This window comes from Cupressus sempervirens, chromosome 10 (assembly GCF_028749045.1).
Source record: "Cupressus sempervirens isolate cs-2001-9-10 chromosome 10, ASM2874904v1, whole genome shotgun sequence".
NCBI classification, from domain to species: domain Eukaryota; kingdom Viridiplantae; phylum Streptophyta; class Pinopsida; order Cupressales; family Cupressaceae; genus Cupressus; species Cupressus sempervirens.
The window spans coordinates 519,988,016-520,010,409 of NC_143127.1; the positions used below are offsets into that span (position 1 = coordinate 519,988,016).

Consider the following 22,394-nt stretch of genomic DNA (forward strand, 5'->3'; position numbering starts at 1 on the left):
GCACGTATTTCTAAACCTATGAGTAAATTGAATTATTTCTTGAGAGCTGCAATCTATATTTCATCTGTTAGAAGTCAATTGCTAGGTTCATTATTGCATTCTTGTAAATTTCCAAAAGTCAAATTTTAAATTGGATATTAGTAGCATTGCCATCAATTATAGAATTACTTTTGAACTGTTTAGTGGTGTTCATTTGTCCAAATTGGAAAAAACTTAATCAGTTAAAATTGTGAACAGCTGGCTATGAATTTAAAGAATTATTTATTGAGTGATAATAATTTGCCTGCCAAATGTTTGACAAAATATCAAACTGTTGATTAGCAAAAGCAAATTGATGTTTGTTAAGGATATAGCCTATTGAGGGTTTTTACATCATACCAGAGTATTGTATTCTTATTAAGGATATGTTCACATACATGGTCAATATACCAATATTTTAAAGGAAGAAGTCTCTTGCAACTGAACTCATGAGTAAATAGTTCTAAAATCTTAAGAGATTTACAAAAGGGACATTATATTTTAGTCCCTTCCACCATAGTAATTTTGGGTTGACTACTTTATCAATATAATTATCTCTTGATGAAAATACTGAACACACTATCTCAAACATTAATAACTATTTGGAATACCCAATACAAAATGCTATGTAGGTTCCGCTTTCAAATGCCAATAGTTCTTCACTTATAATAGCAGAGAAAATAAAGCAATAATAGCAGTCATTCACAAGCATTAAATCATTTTGAGCCACTAAAAATGTATTTAATTCAATGCTAAGTAATGTAGATGAGATATGGGGATTTTAAAATGACAATATCCAATGCTTCATCAAAAAATTCTTACCTTGATAAATTGTGTAAACAGATATGTGGGATTTCTAAATTTAGAAGAAATGTATAATCAGAATCATGAATAGAATGTGTTGCGTACCTGACCCAACTTGATATAGGTTGCACCCATGCGTTCAAATAACCGTCGCAAATATGCAGGACTAAGTAATCCAAACTGATGTCCAAATGAGGCATCACGAGAAGAGTTTGCACCCTATAAATAAAAATAAAAATGTATCACCAAACTGACTCAAGTAGGGTCTTCTTTTCTTGCATCAATATGTAAAAATGAAAACATCCTGTTGCAAATAATTGCACATTTGAAGTCTCAACACTACTAAAATCAGTTACAAGATACTTGCGGCTGTGAAACTATGGGGAAAAACGTAAAATTACTTCAAAATTACTCAAGAGTGATAATCTTTTTTACAAATAGAAATCATTCTAAGATTGATCAGGAAATCACAGTAAACTCAAGAAATTATTACCAAGTTACGGAAAGAATTGATTTTTACAACATATGATGCACAACGTAATGAAAAGGTGATGTTCAAGTGTGCAAGAAGCTAGCAAGCACATTGTTAAAGACACTCTTGTCAGAATCCTAATGAAGGAAAGGCTTGTAAATAGCTAGAAAACAAGAGGACGCCAACACTATTGTCAATTGAAGCGAGGTATTCACATCAGGAAGCATTTCATACAAGATGGAAAATAGGGGAAAATGTTGTTTGTGCAAATAAAAAGCAATGACCATAGCAAGCAGCAGAAAAAAGATGGTAACATGATGCAGTCAATGCAAGCAAAATCCCCTATGGAGATGTCTAACCTTGCAGCAAAAGATTACCTATCAGAAATGACAAAACAACACAATAAAGAACATCAACAAATGAAGAACACTTTCAATTATCATCAAGTTGGCTTGCAAGTGCAGATTACAGATCTTTAACAGATATGCCTCATTACAAAAGACATACCTCATTAAAAAAGACATGTCTTCCTCCCGATCTTCACCATCCAATCTCTTGGCTAATCTTCCTTCTACCAAGCTACTCCCTTCCTTCCCCCTAAACAACTACCATTATTTTATTTATATGCAAGATCGCCAGCCACAAGTTGGCTTATTCAAAAAAACAATCTCCAAGATAAACAAAATGTATTACATCAAATAGTTCAGAACCCAACTCCTTAACATCCCCAAATAGATAAACCATAATGTGCGAAGATGCATGAGGATCGGTCACATGTGTGAGAACAAAGATTCATGCGCTAATATGTTTCCCATAGTATGAATCTCCATCCTAAGCCGAATCTTGCCACCCCGGCTATTAGAACAAGAAACAAAATATAGGACCGAACCACTCATAAGATATCTTTATCCAGAAAGATCAAATCAAGTTATGAACCGAGACATAGGATCTCCATGATGTCTAGAACACACCATAAGGATTGCATAAGATATAACAAGCCAGCAGAAACTACCTTAGAAAATTGCCCATCTAGAACAGAAAATAAATAAACCAAAAGGAAATATTTTTGGAAGATGCAAGCTTGCCAACTACCCAAGTATGCTCCTGCATCAGAAACCCAAGTAAATAAGATGTTCCGTAAGAGGAACTTATGATCATCTGATAGATTCAAGACATAAATGCCATGCTCATTCTTAATCCACTTGTCTTCCTCATCTACAAGGTACATTCTCTACAAATGACTTCGCCAACTATCCAAATACACAAGCTCAGCAGTATACCTTCTGTTCTTGGATACAATTTTGCTATTGCTTCAACAACCTCTACTTTGATTCTCCATTCCACAACAATTGCTTCTTCCTTCATTACTCCGGCAATCAGCAATCAATATTTGCTTCCTTTTCTGCTGCACACTGGAATGCACCCTTTTTGGGACATTAGGAATTCTGAAGTCAAATTCATAAAATATTCATTTTGGCTTAAGGAGCTTGATGGGGATTTATAAAATAGGTCAAATTAATATTTTTACGTGGTTAAAAGGTGACAAGAAGGAAAAAGATGAAAGGGTGGGAGAAGGAAATTGAAGAGGCATTTTGAGCATAAGGACAAATGAGGAGCTAATTTTCAGCAGGCATGGATATTGATTTGGTTCAAAATTTCTCTTGTAGAAATTAAGGAAGCTTCAGCTTTTATTCAAGATCTGAGGACGCAAACCCTCAGGTTCTTCTATGGTCGATTGGACTTAGCGCCAATTCATCATGTGTTGAATTCACGACAGAGTTCGCAGTTGCATTTCAGGTTCATTTATGATTATCCAATCTGACTGTATTCACTATTTATACGATTGGATTGTTTTGTATTGTTGGTTTAAAATGCAATAACGAATTCTGGAGTATTTGCTAGTTATTTACTGGTTAGTTGTACTGGTTATTTGCTGGTTGTTATTGTATAAATTCTAGTTTATGATTCTGAAAATTATTAGAGGAAAAATTGGAGAGAATATCCAGACAAAATATTATAGTGGTATCAAAGCTTCGACCCTGCCATCCTTTTGGGTCTAATCAGAGATCTCAAGAACTACAGAGTTATTTGCAGTTCTGAATTTTATTTGAATTGGGCAATAGATTGCACAAGAAAAAAAATTATATCAGACGGTTGGCAAAGTTTGGTGCTGATACATTCTGAAGGATATATTATAGTGCCTTGAGATATATGTTAACTGCAAATCATAATATTTTGTTGTGAATAAAGCCTTTAACTACGAACACATAGTTCATCTGCAAAAGTTTGGATTTGATAAAGTCTGGGAAAAAATTCAAGCCAAATTACTGTCTGGAGGAGCATTTTTGCAACGACCTGGAGATTTATAGTCCTTAAGGAAAGTATCAAGGATTTTTCTGTGCGGTGTTCAGTGGTATTGAATATCGATGCTTTGAACAGAATAATTTGTAAGTCTACAAAGAGGAATCCCTGAAGAATATCACAGCTAACCCATCTCAACAAATATCGAATATTTCTTTGTGGACGCCAGTTTATCAAGGTGATTATGGATTAAAGGGCAGTCTTTTCTCTCTGCAAAAGGCTAGCATATGGGCGCTAGCAATTAAGATTCACACGAGCCAGGTTTCATGGGCTCTGGAAATTTCAGGAGCCTTTCATCTGCTGTCACATACTGCAAGTGATTCTTCTATTCAGTGTTGCCATAAATGTTTTTGATGTTGTCATGGTTGTTATTGAACCACAAATACTGAGATTCCTATTATATCGAGGCCTGTGCTTAATAAGATTACCAGAGTATAGTTGATTCAAGTTATTTCTAAAGTCCCTATGGATATTATTTTTGTGCCACGACATTCCAGAAAGCAGCAAGTGTGAGAGACAACTCTATGTATAGCTTTGACAACTTTGCTTCAGTTCTATCAGTCCTAGTGGTTGCTCATCAAAGTCTTCATCTTTCTAAGTGGAATAAACCAACACCTTATTTCAACCTTTCAAAATCAATTCTGAAATTTATAACCCATCAGGCTCGCAAGATGCATAGCTCTGAATTTTTTTTCCCGCTCAGTGGCTCTCATAGAAAATGCTCAAACTCGACATTGCAGGAGTGATAAACTCACATGCAGTTGATAAACCCAACAAGCCGGCACAAAAATCAGCTGTGAAATAATTAGAACAAGATTCATCTATTGTGGATTGGTAGATTCAGATTAAATGCATGCACATTAACCCACATATGCACATGCTAGTTGAACAAAGTAAATGGATGAGTGGAGGATGTCTGCCTCAACTCACACAGTACAATAATATAAAATAACATGAGATTGCAACTATCTATATTTGCAGGGGTTTGTCACTATCGCCGGTTAACCAGTTCATAAGCATGAAATAGAAAATGCAATCACAGATAGCTAAATGAGTGGGAATTTGTCACCATCGCCACATTAAATGGGTATAATATTATATGCACCAAAGAGTGTACAATGTAGATGTTAACTAGAGACACCCACTTGATAAAATCTGATTGCAAACATAAAACTAACATACCCATTTGCTGGCAATGCAGAATATTAAACAGCAATACCAAAAACCTACAATAAGGGTTTCCAAACCCTAGCTGATCCCTCTATGTGTCCAAACAAACCACTCTTATGCAGTATGGCCTCCTCAAGACAGTGCAGCCAGCAAGAAAGTGATTCAAGATATGTAAAGGATTCTGAAAACTCTTCTCAGTCAGCCCTCATGAGCAATCTCAACTCTCTACAACGCTGGAACTTGAAGCTGTTACATACTGTTGAAGCTCAATCATGATCTCTGTGTGAAATCACAAATATATTCTTCAGTTTGTGTCTTTCAACAATGTGAACGAGGGTTTCATCATAAAAAACTAGAAAGAAGAAGCACAATCTCCTACAAGAAAAGAAGCATAAGTTGTAACCAAATCAACAACCGAAAATGAAAGCCCCAATCCTCCATTTATAGCTTTTAGCTTCTTTTTTCAAAAACTCACATTTTTATTCCTATTTTTTCAGGAATGTATTTTTCCCTATTTTTCAGGAATGCTTTTTTGCTATTTTTTTGTGAATGTTTTTTTCGTTATTTCAATATTTTTCGCAAATGTTTTTTTGCTATTTTTCTGTGAATACTTTCATTTAATATTTTCCCCCATGTCACTTTTAAATAAAATAACACTTTGGACTTAACACTTCATTTTAAATATTTGGCCTTTCCCATAGTCCCTTATAAAATAAATTATAAACAACAAAATTATAAATTTAATTTAACTTTACAAACAATAACTTATTGTTAATTTAATAGCTCAAACTATTTCAAACCTTAAGATGATCATCAAAGCCAGCTGCATGACTTTAAAAAAAATGTCAACTAATGCTGTCGGTGCTCATCACTGACTTACTAAAAATAGTAAATATAGAGAAAGTGTCTAAAAAGGCTCATAAAAGGGTGTTACACTCGTTATACCCATCTGAACAAACTAGCAACATCAAAATGCCTCTTTGATTCTTCTGAAACGAACCTAGAAAACCAAAACCAGCTGCACTACAAGAGATCTAGAAAGTGGGGTCATTATAAACCAACTACTACACAAGCTAGGGAGGCAAAGGACAGAAAAAATCCAAAAGCTATGCAATCCAGCAAGGCTGTTGTGTCCCTTGTAATTTGGTTGCTGCACAACCCAAGGAGGTTAGCGCACAACCAAAAAAACCTTATTAGGGTAAAATTTGGGGATGTGGAAGCATTCTTCAAAAGAATGGTCATTCAAGCCCTTGATATGACCGGGGAAGAGTTGACAGCAATGAGGGAAAGCTATAGTTATATGAAGATGAAATTGAAACCCACAAAATCTTTACATGGATCAAATAAACAAAATTCCAACTTCCTCTTAGTAAATGCTTCAAGATGATGTGAGATACGTACATACATATATGTGTGTATGTGTACTCAGTCACCAATGAGATGGACGAGAAAACAACCCAGTCGAACAAGAGTGATCGATCGATGTTCAATCAAAGAACAATGATACTTCGTATATGCAAGGCAAAAAAAATGGTGGCCCTAAGGAAATAAAAGGAGTTGCACAAGAAACTTGTAGAAGATAAAAATAATGCGCAAAAAAAGGAGGATACTATTACATCCCAGAATCAACTAGTACAGGAAATCTACTGATTATCTGTTCATATCAGAGTGTAGACCTCCACCCAGAGTTTATGCTCTTTAACCTCAAGAAAGTTCTAGCTAGAATTCCTGTAAGTTATAGAGTAGACCCAAAACATTCAGCAATGCTTATTCCTATCTACACAAAAAATCAAATGAATCATGTCAACCTTACCAACACAATTTTATTTCTGATTTGTGTAATGTCCCCACTTTAGCAGTTGACCAAGTGTATGTGCATTAGCCTAGTTCTACATGGTCTACAGGGCTAACGAAGGGTTTAAACGGGATCCTAGGGTGTTTTGGCCTCGTCATCTCCAATTTGAGCCAAAATGGAGTTGATTTGCTTAGTCTCAAGCATAATTACTATTTTTAGTAAGTCAATAGGACATAGGGGAGGCCAATTTTGGTGATTGGATTTGATACTCCTCAGCGAGAGCTTTCCGATGAGCTATCACTCGTGTTGTTCGGAGTCTGATAGATTATATATTTTAATGCCTAAAGTACCATTAAAGTGAGATTTAATTTAGTGGTAAAATATTAAAGTGTTACTTTAATATTATATTTTATGGGAATGTGTGCAAATCAAAGGGGTGCTTATGGGAGACATAAGTGAATATTTTAATTTTTTTTATTGCACATCTTTTATCCCACATTGCTCATGAGGGTTGAATACGAGAAGAAATCGATGTGTGAGTTGCAGATTCGTTCTTGGCATTAGAGGACGTCTAGCCTCTCTTGTGACATTCTAGACGTCATTCCCTTAGGGTTTAGCCTTTGGAATTCATTGCTATCAGCTTCATTAACAGGCAAATTGGGCGCATTTCCAACTACAGGCAGATTTTAGTGTTTGCTCATATCATCCCCACTTCTTGTCTAGGTGTTCGCTCATATCATCCCCACTTCTTGTCCGATGCTTATGCCATTTTGAAGGGATGATTTTTATGAGGATCTTGGACTGATTGAAGACATATTATACTGTAGTAGCACTGTAGCGCAGCACCGTTCACATTACTGTAGCACAGCACTATTCACGTTACTGTAGCATGACACCATTCACACCATTGTAGCATGGTACTATTCATGTTACTGTAGCAGCAAGATGGGAAGTCATTACTAGAACATTATGTTATAATGTTGGAGTAATTAGTGAGTTGAAAAATCTGTTGTGTTTGATTTTATTAGTTTGAAAAATAATATTATTTCAGCAGTAGTTCAATCTTTGGTTTGCATATTATTATAGATTCCTTCTTGTTCATGTTATGTGATTTCAAATCTATGCAAAGACATAAAAAAAAAAAAACATTTTACTTCTAGAGCCATAAAGGGGTTTAAATATTCAACGGAGAAATAAAGAGTTGGATGCAAATTATTTGACTAAATTCCTATCAGTAGTTAGTTTAGTTTTTGGGTATTTCTAGGGTGCTACTCACTACAGTGGTATCAAAGCCTAAGTCCTATCATCCTGTGGAGGCCTTACAGGGAATTTGGAATAGCCGAAGAGAGGGAAAAGTGTTTGACAAAATGTCAAAACACTAAAGTCAAAAATAAAGCAAGTTAAGAATATATGTTTGAGCATGCAATAGAGGCCATTAACTTCTGCCATACCAGAGCAAGACAACAAAGATTCGGACTCACAGAGCGAACAGTCTAGTTCATCTGTGCACGTGGACATAGAATCCAATCATACAAACACAGAGGAGATATTCTTTGAACAAGATGGCAGTATGGGTGACCAAGATGACATTAATATAGGACTAGGCGAAGGCAGGAGTGCCACTCCAAACTAGCAGGAGGTAATGTTCAGATGGTTACCGGGTACGTTAGAGCAGGGGCAACGTATGCAATAGGAGCAGAATAGGCAAATGGATATGATGTTGCAGCTTATGGCTAGACAGATGGGCATCAATATTAATCCAAGCAATGTAAACAATGGAAACAATAACAATGGGGGCAAAGATAATAATGGGGGCAACGATTAACTATAGAGACATGTCTCTTCATGAGACATGTCTTCTCTCATATTTACGAGTCCTCAAATCTGCATTTGGAAAATATCTATAACAATGGCAATATAATTACATTTGCAGAAACAATCCATGTTACTTAACATGGTATCAGAGCCAACTGCAAATGTAAAATGAAAGGATGATAAAACGTGAACTCATTATGAAAGAATAAAACATTGAACGGAGAGGCAAAGGAAGTTGTAGCAGCCATTGACATATCCAAGGATCTAACAGGCCTTCCTCTGCACATTATAACAAGCCTCGTAAAAGTATTTAATACAAACGATGATTACACTATTATATCAGAAAACAAAGGGACTGAGGAGAACATATTCCCTTGGTTTGGCATCAAGAGCCATCAATCCTCAAACAAACAAATGCATGAATGTTGTATAATATTCCTTATATTACAGTCACATTCCTGGCATGCCAGTGATGTATAAACACAATTTTTAAAGTATAGGCGGAGATTCATATTGGATACAAATCATGTGGGAGTATAAGACATATAAGGAGTATATTATGGAGAGGGCCCAATGTCAATATCTAACAAATGGAAAGAAACGATACAAATGCTCTGTGATCCCGCGAAGGACCTACGACCTTTGATTGATAGCCACATCTGGAAGAAATGATACAGAGAGCATAAATTCAATCGCACACCAATGTTACAAGAAATCCAATAGATATTTGATGGGCATCGAACCCCAATTTGGAAGACATCGCAGATGAGGACAATAACATCAACATTGAAATTGAATACATGGAATCCATCTAGTTCATACATGAGGTAGAGTAAGCATACAGTTGTCATGGGGACATATCTCATATTGGTCATAATAAATATCAGGACCATTTCTTCAAATTGTAACTAAGATAATGCTGCCATACAAATCAAATAAACTATAGATGGGAATGAAGCAAAACCTGCACACAAGAATGTTTACAATATAAGCAAGTAAAATATCGGACAAGATATGTTAAACACATGACAAGAAGATAGAACATCTTCAATATTAAACCCTAATTCCCAAATGAATGTGGTTGACATTAGCGAAATAAGGCATGCACATGACCATAGTTGGCACACTTGCCAATTACTCTGTGAGTAGCAAGTAATTGCCAAGTTTTCTTGGCCGGCGAGGAAATGGCAGAAAAACTTAGCACCTACAAAAACTTGTAAACTAATCGACAAGTTTTTACAAGAAACTCAAAAGTTTTTAAGAAAAACACGGCCAGCCTTTAAGAAAAGTTCATTTTTGCAACACCAGTTTTCTATTGTGCAATTGGAGGCTTGAAGAGGGGATAGAAAAAGGGTTCCAAGGTATTCATAGGTGATTGCAAGCGATTCAAAGCAAATTTGAGTGGATTTGAAGAGGATTTTAACCGGTTTTAGAAGACAAATCTCTTTCCCAGGTAGGTTTGCTGAGATCATTTTTATAGTTTTAAAAATAGTTCTATTGTTTTCTTGTTGCTTGTAAATGAATTCAAATCATTTGAAAGCATTTCAACTCTATGTTTGAATCATTTGAAAGTCATTCAGCTCTATGTTTAACAATTTTTTTAAGGATATGTAAGATTTTTTATATACAAACCTTAGTTGTCCGTTAAGTTGTTTAGTAACTTTAGTTCATGCTCATAGATCTAAGTTCTAAGTTCTAACTTTGTTTATTCATTTTTCTATAAATTTATGTGTAGGGCAACGACTGAGCATTTAAAAAGCATGACAAGTTCACAGGAAGAGGGGCCACAAACTCCATGCCCATCTGGATATATAGGCACTCAGCCTAGAAATGCAAGAGATCAAGCATGGGGGTATGCCTATGAAGCTCCAAATGATGTTGGGAAGGTTATGTGCATTCCATGTGGAAAACTTATTTTTGGAGGCATAAACTGCTTTAAATACTACCTTGCAGGCATAAAAAAAGATGATTCAAATCCTTGCCTCAAGGTATTTGAAGAAGAAAAAAGATTCATCAATGCCTTACTTGTAGCTGCTAAAGAGAAAAAATTAAATAGGTAGAGGGTGAAATTAGCTATGAGGGCAGCCATAGCTAAATCTCAAGGAGCTCCTTTTGATATGCAAGAAGAAGCACTTGAGAACATATTAGGATTTCTTCGTGGCCCACGGATCTACAAACAAAGAGCCTCTTTTGCCAGTTCCACTTCTTCTACATTTCCTAGTTCTTCATCACCATCCGCATCAAGGATAGGGAGATATTTTGTGTCCACAAACACAGCTGGATCACACTCATCATTAGAGGTCATTGGATGGAACAAGGAGGTGCATGAGCAAACTGATATTGCAGCAGCTGATTTTTGGTTTTTCAACAATCTCTCAATGTATGTGGCTGATAGTCCCTACTGGTTGAATTTGGTGAATGCAATTTCAATATCGAGCAAAGGGTACAAGTCACCTTTGCACAAGGATTTGAGTGGAAGGTTAGTATTTTACTATTTAGTAATTGTAAATAATTGTGATTCACTGCAGTTAATTGTTTTATTTTAAATCTTAATTGTTATTTATTTCTGAGATTGCTTGGCAAATTGTGCTGAGGCAGCATTGTGTTTATCCACATTTGTGACCTTTCACAAAGTCCAGACGTCATCACTAGAGGCAGGGAAAATATTTATCGGAGCTGTGATAAAAGTTTAACGGGATGTGTTCTACAACAGGCCTGCATTCCCTATAACTGGAGACTTGTGGCAAAAAAATCTGGAGCTGCGATCTGTGCTTGCAGAGGCTCACGACGCCTGTACTGGCTGTGCAAAAATATTTCTAGGTTCCATTGATACCAATTTTAGCAGAGAAACTGCATTTTTTCTTTGCTGCCATTCGATATCATTGGAGTTACGATAAATGAAGGTTAATTTCTGAATTGAATATACTGCAGCTGATTTGTTTTCAACACTATTATTTCCATTGAGTATTTTATAATCGGTCGCCTAAAGATTCAATGAACAAACTCTAAGCATGAAACATATTTGTTTATTCATCGGCATTACAATTGCATAAAGCTTGCTTACCAAATGTTTGACGAAATGTCAAATAGTTAAATAATTACGAAATTTAATATTTGTCAAAGCAAGAGCAGGTAAATTTTATTAGACTCCTTGATATAAAATCATTCTCCAAGGTTCTAAGAACATATGTTGCTTAAGTTTACTTAGGCCAAATAGGAATATTCCCACTTTTGGTGGTGCTATCAAATTATCACTCTTCCAACTCAAGTGGGACTTCCACCTTTGGTATATTTATCACTTTTCAAATTTCAGTTTATGCATTGCACAAACACCTTTCCACATTGGAAGGTGGTCCACTTTTAGTGGATGTTTGGCATCCACCTCTAATGGACATGTGACAATTTCATTGTTCCACCTTATATGGGTGATAAGTTGTATTTTTATTATCAGGTCATAGGAGTAAGACACTTGTCATAATCCTATGCACTCCTTTGTAATATTATTCCAGTTGATTCAATGATATAAATTCAGATAATTCAATCATTTAATCAATTCATTCTATTGGATTCCCGGTGAAAATATAATTTATGCTTGCCATATTATTTCTCTATTGCTATAGTGCTTTCCATTGTCTAGACCTCTAGAGCTTGGCTGGCTATCTCCATAAACAAATCTTACATGGTACTGAAGCTTAAGTGAGGGGGAGCATTATAGTTGAGCGGAGCATTCTGTCAACTGATTTCTTTTTAAGTCAGGGGGAGCATTCCCACCAGCATAACAACTAACAAGAATATTATTCTTACAAGGGTTTCCATCAATGACAAAGGGAGAGATTGTTGAAATAAGTTTTCCTTGATGTCAAAGGTAATTGTGGATGACCCCTCTTTAAGTAAGCAAAATAAATACAATTAATAAATATCATACCTTCTGATTCGGCCAACTCCTTTAAGCAAGAAAATCATTTGACATTTATCAAAGAAGGCCGACCTTTAATTAAAAAATTTGGGTGGCCCCTCCTATTGGGCTGACCTCTTAGGATGAAGCATCCAGCTTTCGCAAGGGTAATAAACAATAAATAAGGCTTTCTGTGCTTGGCCAAACTCCTAATGTGAAGCAGCTTTGGGCAAAGAGATTAATTCTAATAAAAAATACATGTTGCTAGCCAACCAAAATGAAGGGTTGTAATTGTCGGTTTGAAGGGGCACTTCAAGGATATAAAGAGAGGTATGTTGAGGCTCATTTAACTCGACCATTAAATGAATATCATTCCAATTAAGAGCAGAATATAAGAGAAAAGAATCAGATCTGTAAAAGCAGAATATAGGACAAGAGAATAAGATTTTTAAGAGCAGAAAATTAGATATTTGAGAGAAAAGCTCTGGTGACATAAACATACGATCCTTTAACCAATAGGATATATCAATGACTACAAAAAACTGTAATGACCCACGTAAGTAAGAATACTAACACTAAAATTAAAAACCTCCAAGTATCAAAAAAGAAAAGTGGGGGATACACACCAAGAAAGTGAAAGATTTCATCAAAGTGCTCATACCCCTATTAATTCCATTAGAAAATGAGAAGGTTTTGCCACCAACATGCATGTTCCCACAGAATTATTTTATCATATTTTTAATATTCTGTTCTAGCCTATCTGAGCAAAATAGACCAATCCCATTTAGCTTTAATTTTTAGGTTCCCTCTATATACAGTTTTGGAATCTTGGGAATGATATTTCACTCAAAGAAGATATAATTCTGAAACAGCATATGGTCTTGTTGGTAAGTCAAAATACCACCATTCCCTAATATTGTGAGCTACACTTCAATACTCCATTATTTTTTTGAACTTGGAAATTTTTGCCTAATAAAGTTCTAAAAGGTAACTGATAGCTCAAAGGTGCAGGGAAACTGGTATTTATGAGAATCTAGGTTCAAATCCTAGACAATCCTTTTGGACCAGGTAGCTTAAACACCATGATCTGGATACAAATAAACAAATCAAATTTGATTGAGTGAAGCTTATTAAGTATACATATTAATCTTAAGAAAGTTTAAATTCCAATAAAACCAACTAAAAGGATTGATAAGCATCCAGACCAATCTATGGGAGCTCCTCCATTCAAGTCCTAGGCTAAGTTCCTATCTGAATCAACTGGAGGACTGATAACTCAGTTTATAAGAGAATCCAGACCAGTTTATGGGATCTCCTCTATTCAAGTCCTAGCCAATCCATTTTAGCCAAGAAAACTAAACATTGTAATCCAGATACATTTATATAAATAGATTCCTTTCACTTTATGTTCATCGATTTCCAATTTTCCTTCCACCAAAAGAAAAAAATTAAGAACACAATTTCAACCCTCAGCCATGAACATGGATAAATATAGTTGGATTAGAGTTGACTACAAATATTATGCAGGCCTTTTGCCTACCATTTGCCTTATGCTTTTACATATGTTCCAGGCAAGAACAGCATATCCCACTTGACCATATTTATTCTTGATGATTTGAGATTTATTAAATATATAATGCGTCTATGAATAGGACATAAATTAAAGTAGTTGCATACGGCCAAGAAACATACTTTATAGTCTATACATATATTTTACTTCAATTTTTGGATCAATCAAACTTAAACATCATTAAGAGCTAAAGCGTATGATAAGATATCTGTATTACATGCACACAAATTCCAACAATGTAGCATTCAGATTAAGAGTGCTCTCTTTGAAAGACAATGAAACTGAATAAAGTCATATTATGTCAATATGGTGCAATAAATATACATTTGAAACTTCGGATAGCCATTCGCTGCCGACAGCCAGGATAGCTTGAATTCCGTGTGCTAGTCGCACAACTCCTCTAGGCCCAGTGTTGATAGAAGTTTGGAGAACATCTTCAACCAGCTTAGGTAGATTTTTTATCCTATCTGCAGTATTGCCACATGCTTAGAAACTCAAAATATAATAAGATCGTAATATACAAAACCAAAATGATTCCTGAAACCTTCATGAAAATGGGATATTGAACATAAATTATACACTGAATAAGAAGCACAACAATATAAAGAGTCTCTAAAAAAACTTAAAGGCTGATAAATTTCTTTTACACAAAGAACAGATTGAAATACCTTTGGCACTAAACAATGATGCTGTGTTGTGTAATGTACAAAATCCTCAGTTACGTAAAAGAGAGAAATTCACTGGCAGTTGACAACAGGGAATTGAACTTGGATTCTAAAATTTCAAATTAGTTAATGACAGCAGTTTCAATAAGCATACTTAAGTTCCAATAATATCTTTTTAATTAGAAATCCTACATTATACTTGTTATCTTTTGCAATAAATGTACAATCTAGTTCATGATGAGTTGGTCTGTATTCCTCCTGAAAACATTTCCTAGATTCTCTACAGTTAACATGGCCGCAGTTCTGTAATTATGTTTAGGCACACTTCTGGGAAAATGTGTTTGAAACTATGTATATTGATCCAGTGATTATATTAAGTTGAACTGAGACACAGAAAAAGCTTTTCATCACAACTTAACACTTTGCTACATTTACAAGAATATGGAAAACAGTCTGCAAAGAACATGAAAACAAATGTAAAATTGTAAAAATTAAGACACCTGTTGTAATAATCTCTGCTGGGTTTGATCAGAAATATGGAACTTGCACTAACGAGAATTTTGTCAAACAGTTGTTATGCAAACAAGTCCTTAAGCAAAATTACTACTGTCCTGCCACTGTACTGATTGCTAACATAAATGCTATGAAATAGTTATGCTACACTATGAAATTGTGCCTTTCAACAAGTCTCTAGATGGTCATTTGAAAACACAATGTTGCAATAATAAATTATAACCATGCTAATACACCAACAGCTGTTATACAATGTGCTGGTGACAAATTTCCAACTTCATATAAAAATGAACATACAGTGATTAGAATGCGGATTGGGTAGTTATCATACAGACCTGTTATCAATGTGAGTACCAATATGGAGGTGTGATTGAGCTCTGAATGTCCTCCCAACCCCCACGTCCAGATATCTGGTCTTACATGCCGTTTGCCACCCGTAACATGCTAAACCCAACTGCAAACTTATTCACCTCTGCTCTCTCCAGGACTAACTGCAGCTTGTGTATGCTAGTATATGGCCTGGCGGAATGGTGATGGTGTCTCTTCAATGCCGAGTTGCTGCCTCCTTTCACTGCCAAGGATACTAATCTCCATACAGACCCTCCAACCTCTGTGAGTTATGCCTGATATTAATCCCAACCTGCTAATATTTAATGTCCTTGCAGACCCTTCAACCTCTGTGAGTTATGCCTGATATTAATCCCGACCTGCTACTGCTGGATGAAGATAATCATGTGTGGGATTCACCATGGAGAAAACCTAAGTGCCACCCAGTTACTCCCATCTATTACGCATTCCACTACTGTAGTTTGATGTTAAACAATGTTGTTACAACCTAACTGAAATTGTGAACCGTACTTACGTGGGTGAATTCTCTTCTGCCATGGGGTGACTGACCTCTCTTCTTGTCGTCCAAACTCCAACTACCAATACAACGACCTGTGTGTGTTATTAGGCTCTACTAACTTCAATCACCATTCTGTCATGGAGCTATAATCTCCTGAGATCAACGTATCAGTCCAGTCCTTAGTTCTAAAAGTGCAATGTGAGTGCCAGGTTTGCATCCAGCCTTGCTATTTTCCTTAAGGGGTTTCATCCTTAGGAAATGTTCAGTCACATTTAGGCAACCTTTAGGATTTTGTAGAAATATCATATATTCGTAGTAACAATCCCAATGCAAATTCTTTCTTTTATAACCTCGAAGTGAGGAGAGATATGAACAACTTAGCAATGTGGGACAAAAGACTATTTCGTCTTTTAGTCACTTAAGTCATTTTGTCATAAAGTGACTTTAAATAATAAAGTACTTTATAATTCAACTTAATAAGACAATATAACTTTAACCTTAGAATTTCCCTTCTAAAATCTCCTCAACTGAAACCAAAACTCTTGTGACTGGTTGGCATCCTAAATCATATGTCGTTAGCCTATCTGGATGGAAAGTTAGACCAACTAGATGCCATTATGGCTAGCACAAAGAAGGGGACATTACAGTGCTCCCTTCTCGGGATTGCTTGCCCTCAAGCAATCTCAATGTCAGATGCTGTAGGATTGACTTGCTTTCCCAAGTGGCATCCTCATAAGGAAAATCCTTCCAGTGAATCGGATATTCCTTAATGGACCTATTACGTAGCTTTCTTTCTCTAACCTCTATCATCTCTATTGGAACTGATTCCAACTTCCCTTCCTCATCGAGCGGGGGCAACTCAACAGAGGGTATTGCATGCTGGCCAACCGCTTTCTTGACACATTAAATGTGGAACATGTTATGAATTATGTTGTCATCAAGTAAATCTAGCTCATAGGCGACCTCACCAACCCTCCTAGTAATGTGATAGGGACCAAAAAACTCTAGGTTGAAGCTTTTGAGACCCACTCTTCTTCAAGGAACTCTGCTTGTATGGTTGGAGATGAAGATAAACCATGTCACCCAACTCAAAACTTTGCTTAGTCCCCCGGTGATCAGCATACATCTTCTACTGATTCTAGGCCTGTAGAATGTTCTCCCGAAATGATCTGAGGATGTCCTGCTGACCTTGTAACCAATCCCCAGCTAGTGGTGCCATGTTGTCTTGCAAAGCCAGATCTATGAATGATAGAGGTTCACTACCATGGAGAGCTCGAAATGGAGTCATCTGAATGGACATGTAGTAGGAGGAGTTGTAACAATACTCCACTAGGTATAACCACTTAACCCAAGCCCTCTATTGCCCTGCTACATAGCTCCAGAGATAACCCTCCACCCATTTGTTTACTATTTCATTTTGCCCATCCATCTGGGGTGGTAACTCGTATAGATGTCAACTTCGTACCGGCCAAACTGAATAGTTCCTGCCAAAATGTGCTAAGGAACTTGCTATCCCTATCACTCACAATGGTGCGGGGAAGACGAAAAACCTCCCGAAAGAATAACTCAGCCACCTAAAAGGTTGACCAATCTGCTGCTATGGCAAAGAAGTGAGTGAATTTTGTCAATCTATCCACCACCACAAAAAAATAATCCCTGCCTTGCACCCTAGGCAACCCTGTAATAAAATCCATGGAAATACTCTCCTATTTCTGCGTTGGTGTAATGATCTAGTCTTCATATGATCAAAATGAATTAAATCTTCACTTGAGATATTTTGTCAAATAGTTGGAATGTAATCTTGGTATTAAGCTCTGATAACACTGAATTATTCTGGCCTTTAATCTGACTAAAGAAATCAATCTTGTTCTACTGACAAGTCTGACCTCTACAATCATTTTTTAATTATTTGTTATTTACTTTGCAAAGTTATAATATTATTGCTTATATAAAAGTATTAACATATATTTATATTTTATTATTTAATGGTTTATTGGATCTTAAATCTTATTTTAATGGTAACATTAAATTCGATTATTATAATAGTATTATGAACAATATTTCCTGTTATTATAATAGTAATTGGATAATTATGTTCTATAGGATATTATTAATTTAATCAATATAATTTTTATTATAATAGTAATTATATTTTATATATTTATTATTATTTATTATTATTTATTTATATTATATATTCAAGACTTATATTATAATATGTTATTATTTATTTAATCCATTTAATATAATTAAATATATTTTTTATTATTTGATTATTTTATATATATATTTAATCTTTATCATTATTATTAGATTACGCTCTAGAAAGGGGACATTACGGTCCACCCTTCCCAAAATTGCTTGTCCTCAAGCAATTGATGTGAGAGGCTTCTATACAGTAGTCTTGGTATTGACCCTAATTTGTAATTGGGGTGTCCTCTCTTATCTGTGTATAGAACAACCACTTTTAGAGATTCAAAATGTGAGAGTTATGATGATATATAGAAGAAACATGCACTTGGATGTATGAAAACAAAAAGCATTCAAAAATAAATAGATATATACATTAGTGAATGAAGACACGAAGTATACATATTAATGCATGAAGACACGATGCAGAGAAAGCACATACACATGTTAGAAGCCAAGGTCAAAGAGATATTTCTTAGAGTTTATTTCTTCATGATATTCTGAACCGCACACACGACGTTTAGATTGTTGTCCCTACTATACAAGTTGGTGGTGACTAGCTCCTTGTCCAATAAACCTGCATCATATATTAGTACTCCAAAAACATGTATAAGAATATTATATAGTCATTAAAATATAAGATTCTAATTCCCAACTTAATCCCTTTCTTTAGGAGAGGTTGCAATTAGATGCTAAGCTCCTAGGGGAGTGCTTCTTGGGGCTCTATCTAATAGAACAGCTCTCCACTAAGCACCATCTTCTCACAATACTTCCCTCTTTAAGACCTTATGGATAATCACTCTTGATGTATCCATCCTTCAAGAGAGAGCTCTTTCTCAACCTAGGCCTTATGAATACCCACTCTGGGTGTATCCATCTTTCTTAGGAGAGGTATTACTCATCCTAAGCCTTATGGATAACCACACAAATATATCCGTCTTTGCATATGCATTTGTTTAATTATATAACGGTCCTTCAGAAAATACTTCTTTCCTTGCCTTACTTCCTAAAGAGTATTCATTTATAGAATATCTTCCAAAGTCCTTCAGAGAGGTTAACTCTCTGCCTTAATTCCTTCTAGGAATTATTATGCATTATTGTCTTCTTATTAGTGGCTATTTAGAGTGGTCTATTTCTTCCTTCCATCGATCTCAATAGATTTCGTGCTCAGTAAGAATTTATCATTAACTATAAGAAATCACAAAATCAGTGATATTTTTTTTTATTGATATTTTTGTCGTGCCTTTTTGAGTTCCATATGAACATTGATGAATTATCAATTCCTCTTACTTGAATCCTTCCCCTAACTACTCATTGCTATTGATGTTCTTTCTTTCATATATGTCGATAAGTACATGTTATGTCTTGTTTGATCTGAGATGAATACTATGTGATAGATGTTGATCGTTGAATGAGTTATGTGTTCTTTATTTTACTTCTTTCACGTCTTCAATGACAACTTTTGTTCTTATGTGTTGATCATTACTTAAGATTCACCCTACAGGATGGCAAGATCATGCTCTGATACCATTGTATTGTCCCGTATACTTCTTGGTTAAACTTTACAATCTCCTGGCTAACCTGGCTCATGAATCTTTAAAGATGTTTAATTTCTGCCTTGCTTCAATTCAGCTCACCTCTATAGAATGCCATTAATGAAGCCCTTCAGAGATCTTAGACCTCTGCCTAATTCCAATTGTAACGCAAAGAACTTCAGTGTCTCGGTAGTATCTTTTACTAATATGGTGTTTGCAGCAACAGAACTTTTTTCCTTAGAATCTTTGTCCACTGTTGTGGCCTTATGTTTATCTTATTTCATAGTTATTATGGAAATTGATATTTTCTCTGTATCTCAATAAACTGTCAACCTGAAGGCACTTTTCTAATTGTTGTTTCAGTACGATTCAGTCTTAATTATTATTTGGAGGCTTGTGTTATTACTTCTTACCGCTGTGATTATGGATTTACCTTTCCTATGCCAGATATTATTCGATTAATTATAAAAAAATTCCGTCCTGCATATGTTTGTTCTTTTTCTGATATTGTTTACTAGCTGTGTAAAATCTGTCCAAGGGAAACTGGTGTTTATCTAACAAACTCTCTTCCTATGCCTTGTTATGTGATACAGACTTATGTTCTTTCTCAATCCCTTCTGGAGGTGACGTTAAAGTATCTAAAATGTGGCTTAATTCTGAAACTCTTTGGTAGTCGTCCACTCCTACCCATATTTTGTTAAGCGTTTATGAAGAACAAACTTTCTTTATCTGCTGACTGCATTCCACTTTGGTGTTTATTGTTTTCTCAACGTGTGTCTTTATTTTAATTCTAAATAGCGTTGCTCTCTTTATACCTCCTATGAACAATGTCATCTACATATCACCATTAACTTCAGTGCTGATTAGTATACATATCTGATTCTATCCTATGAACAATGTCATCTACTTATCACCATTAACTTCAGTGCTGATTAGGATACATATCTGATTATATCCTTTCTGACATAAGGTCTGTAAGTGCTGATGTGACCTGTAACTTTACTTGTCTTTTCCTTCTGAAGATTTACTTTTTCTTCCTTACAATAAGTATGAACTATACTATATCTGACCTGATCACCTATCTAAAACAGATGCCTGTTCTCAATCCATTTCTCCACTTGATCAGTACACATTCTACTCTCTTTTTTTCCTTTCCCCCCTTGCCGTCCTCTCCTCGATATTCATCATATATCATTCCATTTAAGAGTCATGACTATTTGGTGTTGGTGTGACTGAGATGATTGGCCAAGTTCTAATTAACCTATACAATCATTTTTTAATTATTTGTTCTTTACTTTGCAAAGTTATAGACTTTAATAGATGTATCGTTAGATATGTTGTGAATGGGATTTAATATAATCTTAGTATTCAGTTATTATTTATTTTTATGTGTTTTAATTATTATTTCTCTTATAATTATTAAGTGTATAGGATAATATAATTATATTATTATTTATATAGTTATAATATCATTGCCAATATAAAAGTATTAATATATATTTATATTTTATTATTTACTGGTTTATTGATTCTTAAATCTTATTTTGAGGGTAATATTAAATTCGATTATATAAATAATATTATGAACAATATTTTTCTTTTATTATAATAATAGTTGGATATTATGTTCTACAGGATATTATTAATTTAATCAATATAAAAAAAATTTACAAACAAGTTTTAGGTACCTGATACGGGCCCACAATCCCAACCTCATCCCTTATGATGTCTTTGAGCCTTGCACTCAACAAGACTTGATCCCTGGTGGGCTCTTTGTGAGTCATTCGACTTCACCGGTAGACCAAGGGCCCATTAACAATCAATATACTTATTATTATAATAGTAATTATATTTTATATATTTATTATTATTTATTTATATCAGTGTTTCGAGATTCTACGAGTCCGAGGTAGAGGCGGCCTTTCTGAGGCAAATGGCCTCTGGACTCGAACTCGGCTGAGTCCTGGCAGAATCCAAGGACTTGCCAAGTCCTGGCAGAGCCTAGGACTACCCGAATTTTTTTTAATTTTTTTTTCTATTTTTTTCTTTTTTTTAAAAAGATAGAGATTTCTAGAAGGTGTTTTTTTTCAATGTATATTAATTCTAAAAATGATGTTGTGGGGCTCACTGCCAATATTGGTTACTATCTAGGTTTCATTATGAAGTCGTTGCTTTCAGCATTGTAGAGTTCAATAATGTTGTACAGATATTTTCAGATTTACATATATTTCTGTTAGAATTTTATAATGATGTGTCTGAGTTTTTCTTTTTGCTTTTTTAGACTTATGTGTTCATGAAAGTTAGAACTCTCTAGTGTTGTACATAAAGTTATAAACTTTCAAACTTACGTGTATATGTATTGCTGGTTATGTCCTTGATCATTTGCTTGGCAAAAATTTGTAACCCAACTATAATTGTTATTAAAAGACTTTTACCGTTAAAAGTTGTGTTTCACCAAGCAAATTGATAAACATACTTGAGAGCGTTGTTGTTGTCTACAATGTGCACATAAGCTGTAACAAACAAATTTCTCAATATCTGAGTATTCAATGACTTATCTTAGGCATATTCGTAGGAGGGCGTAGGCTACTATGAACCTTAGTCTTCTACACTCTAGCTGATATTTTGATATATGTTTTGAACTTTTGATTCCATGGATTTCATATAATGTAGACATTTGACAGTGACACTATGTTTAACTTTATATTGTGTTATTCAATTTTTTAACTTCAGAAATTTGTTGT

At 35.0% G+C, this 22,394-nt stretch overlaps 1 protein-coding gene across 2 annotated transcripts in view; it reads right to left on the bottom strand.

Annotated features, from left to right (window-relative positions):
* Positions 1–22,394, bottom strand: part of LOC149534933 (Protein kinase superfamily protein) — a 267,162-nt gene that overhangs the window by 202,472 nt on the left and 42,296 nt on the right. For both annotated transcript variants that reach the window (XM_089805238.1, XM_089805237.1), the window contains exons 3-4: positions 14,225–14,367; positions 928–1,041 (exon numbers count right to left, since the gene is read on the bottom strand). In XM_089805238.1, coding sequence (XP_089661364.1) covers positions 928–1,041; positions 14,225–14,367 — 257 coding nt within the window. The remainder of the gene's footprint in view (positions 1–927; positions 1,042–14,224; positions 14,368–22,394) is intronic.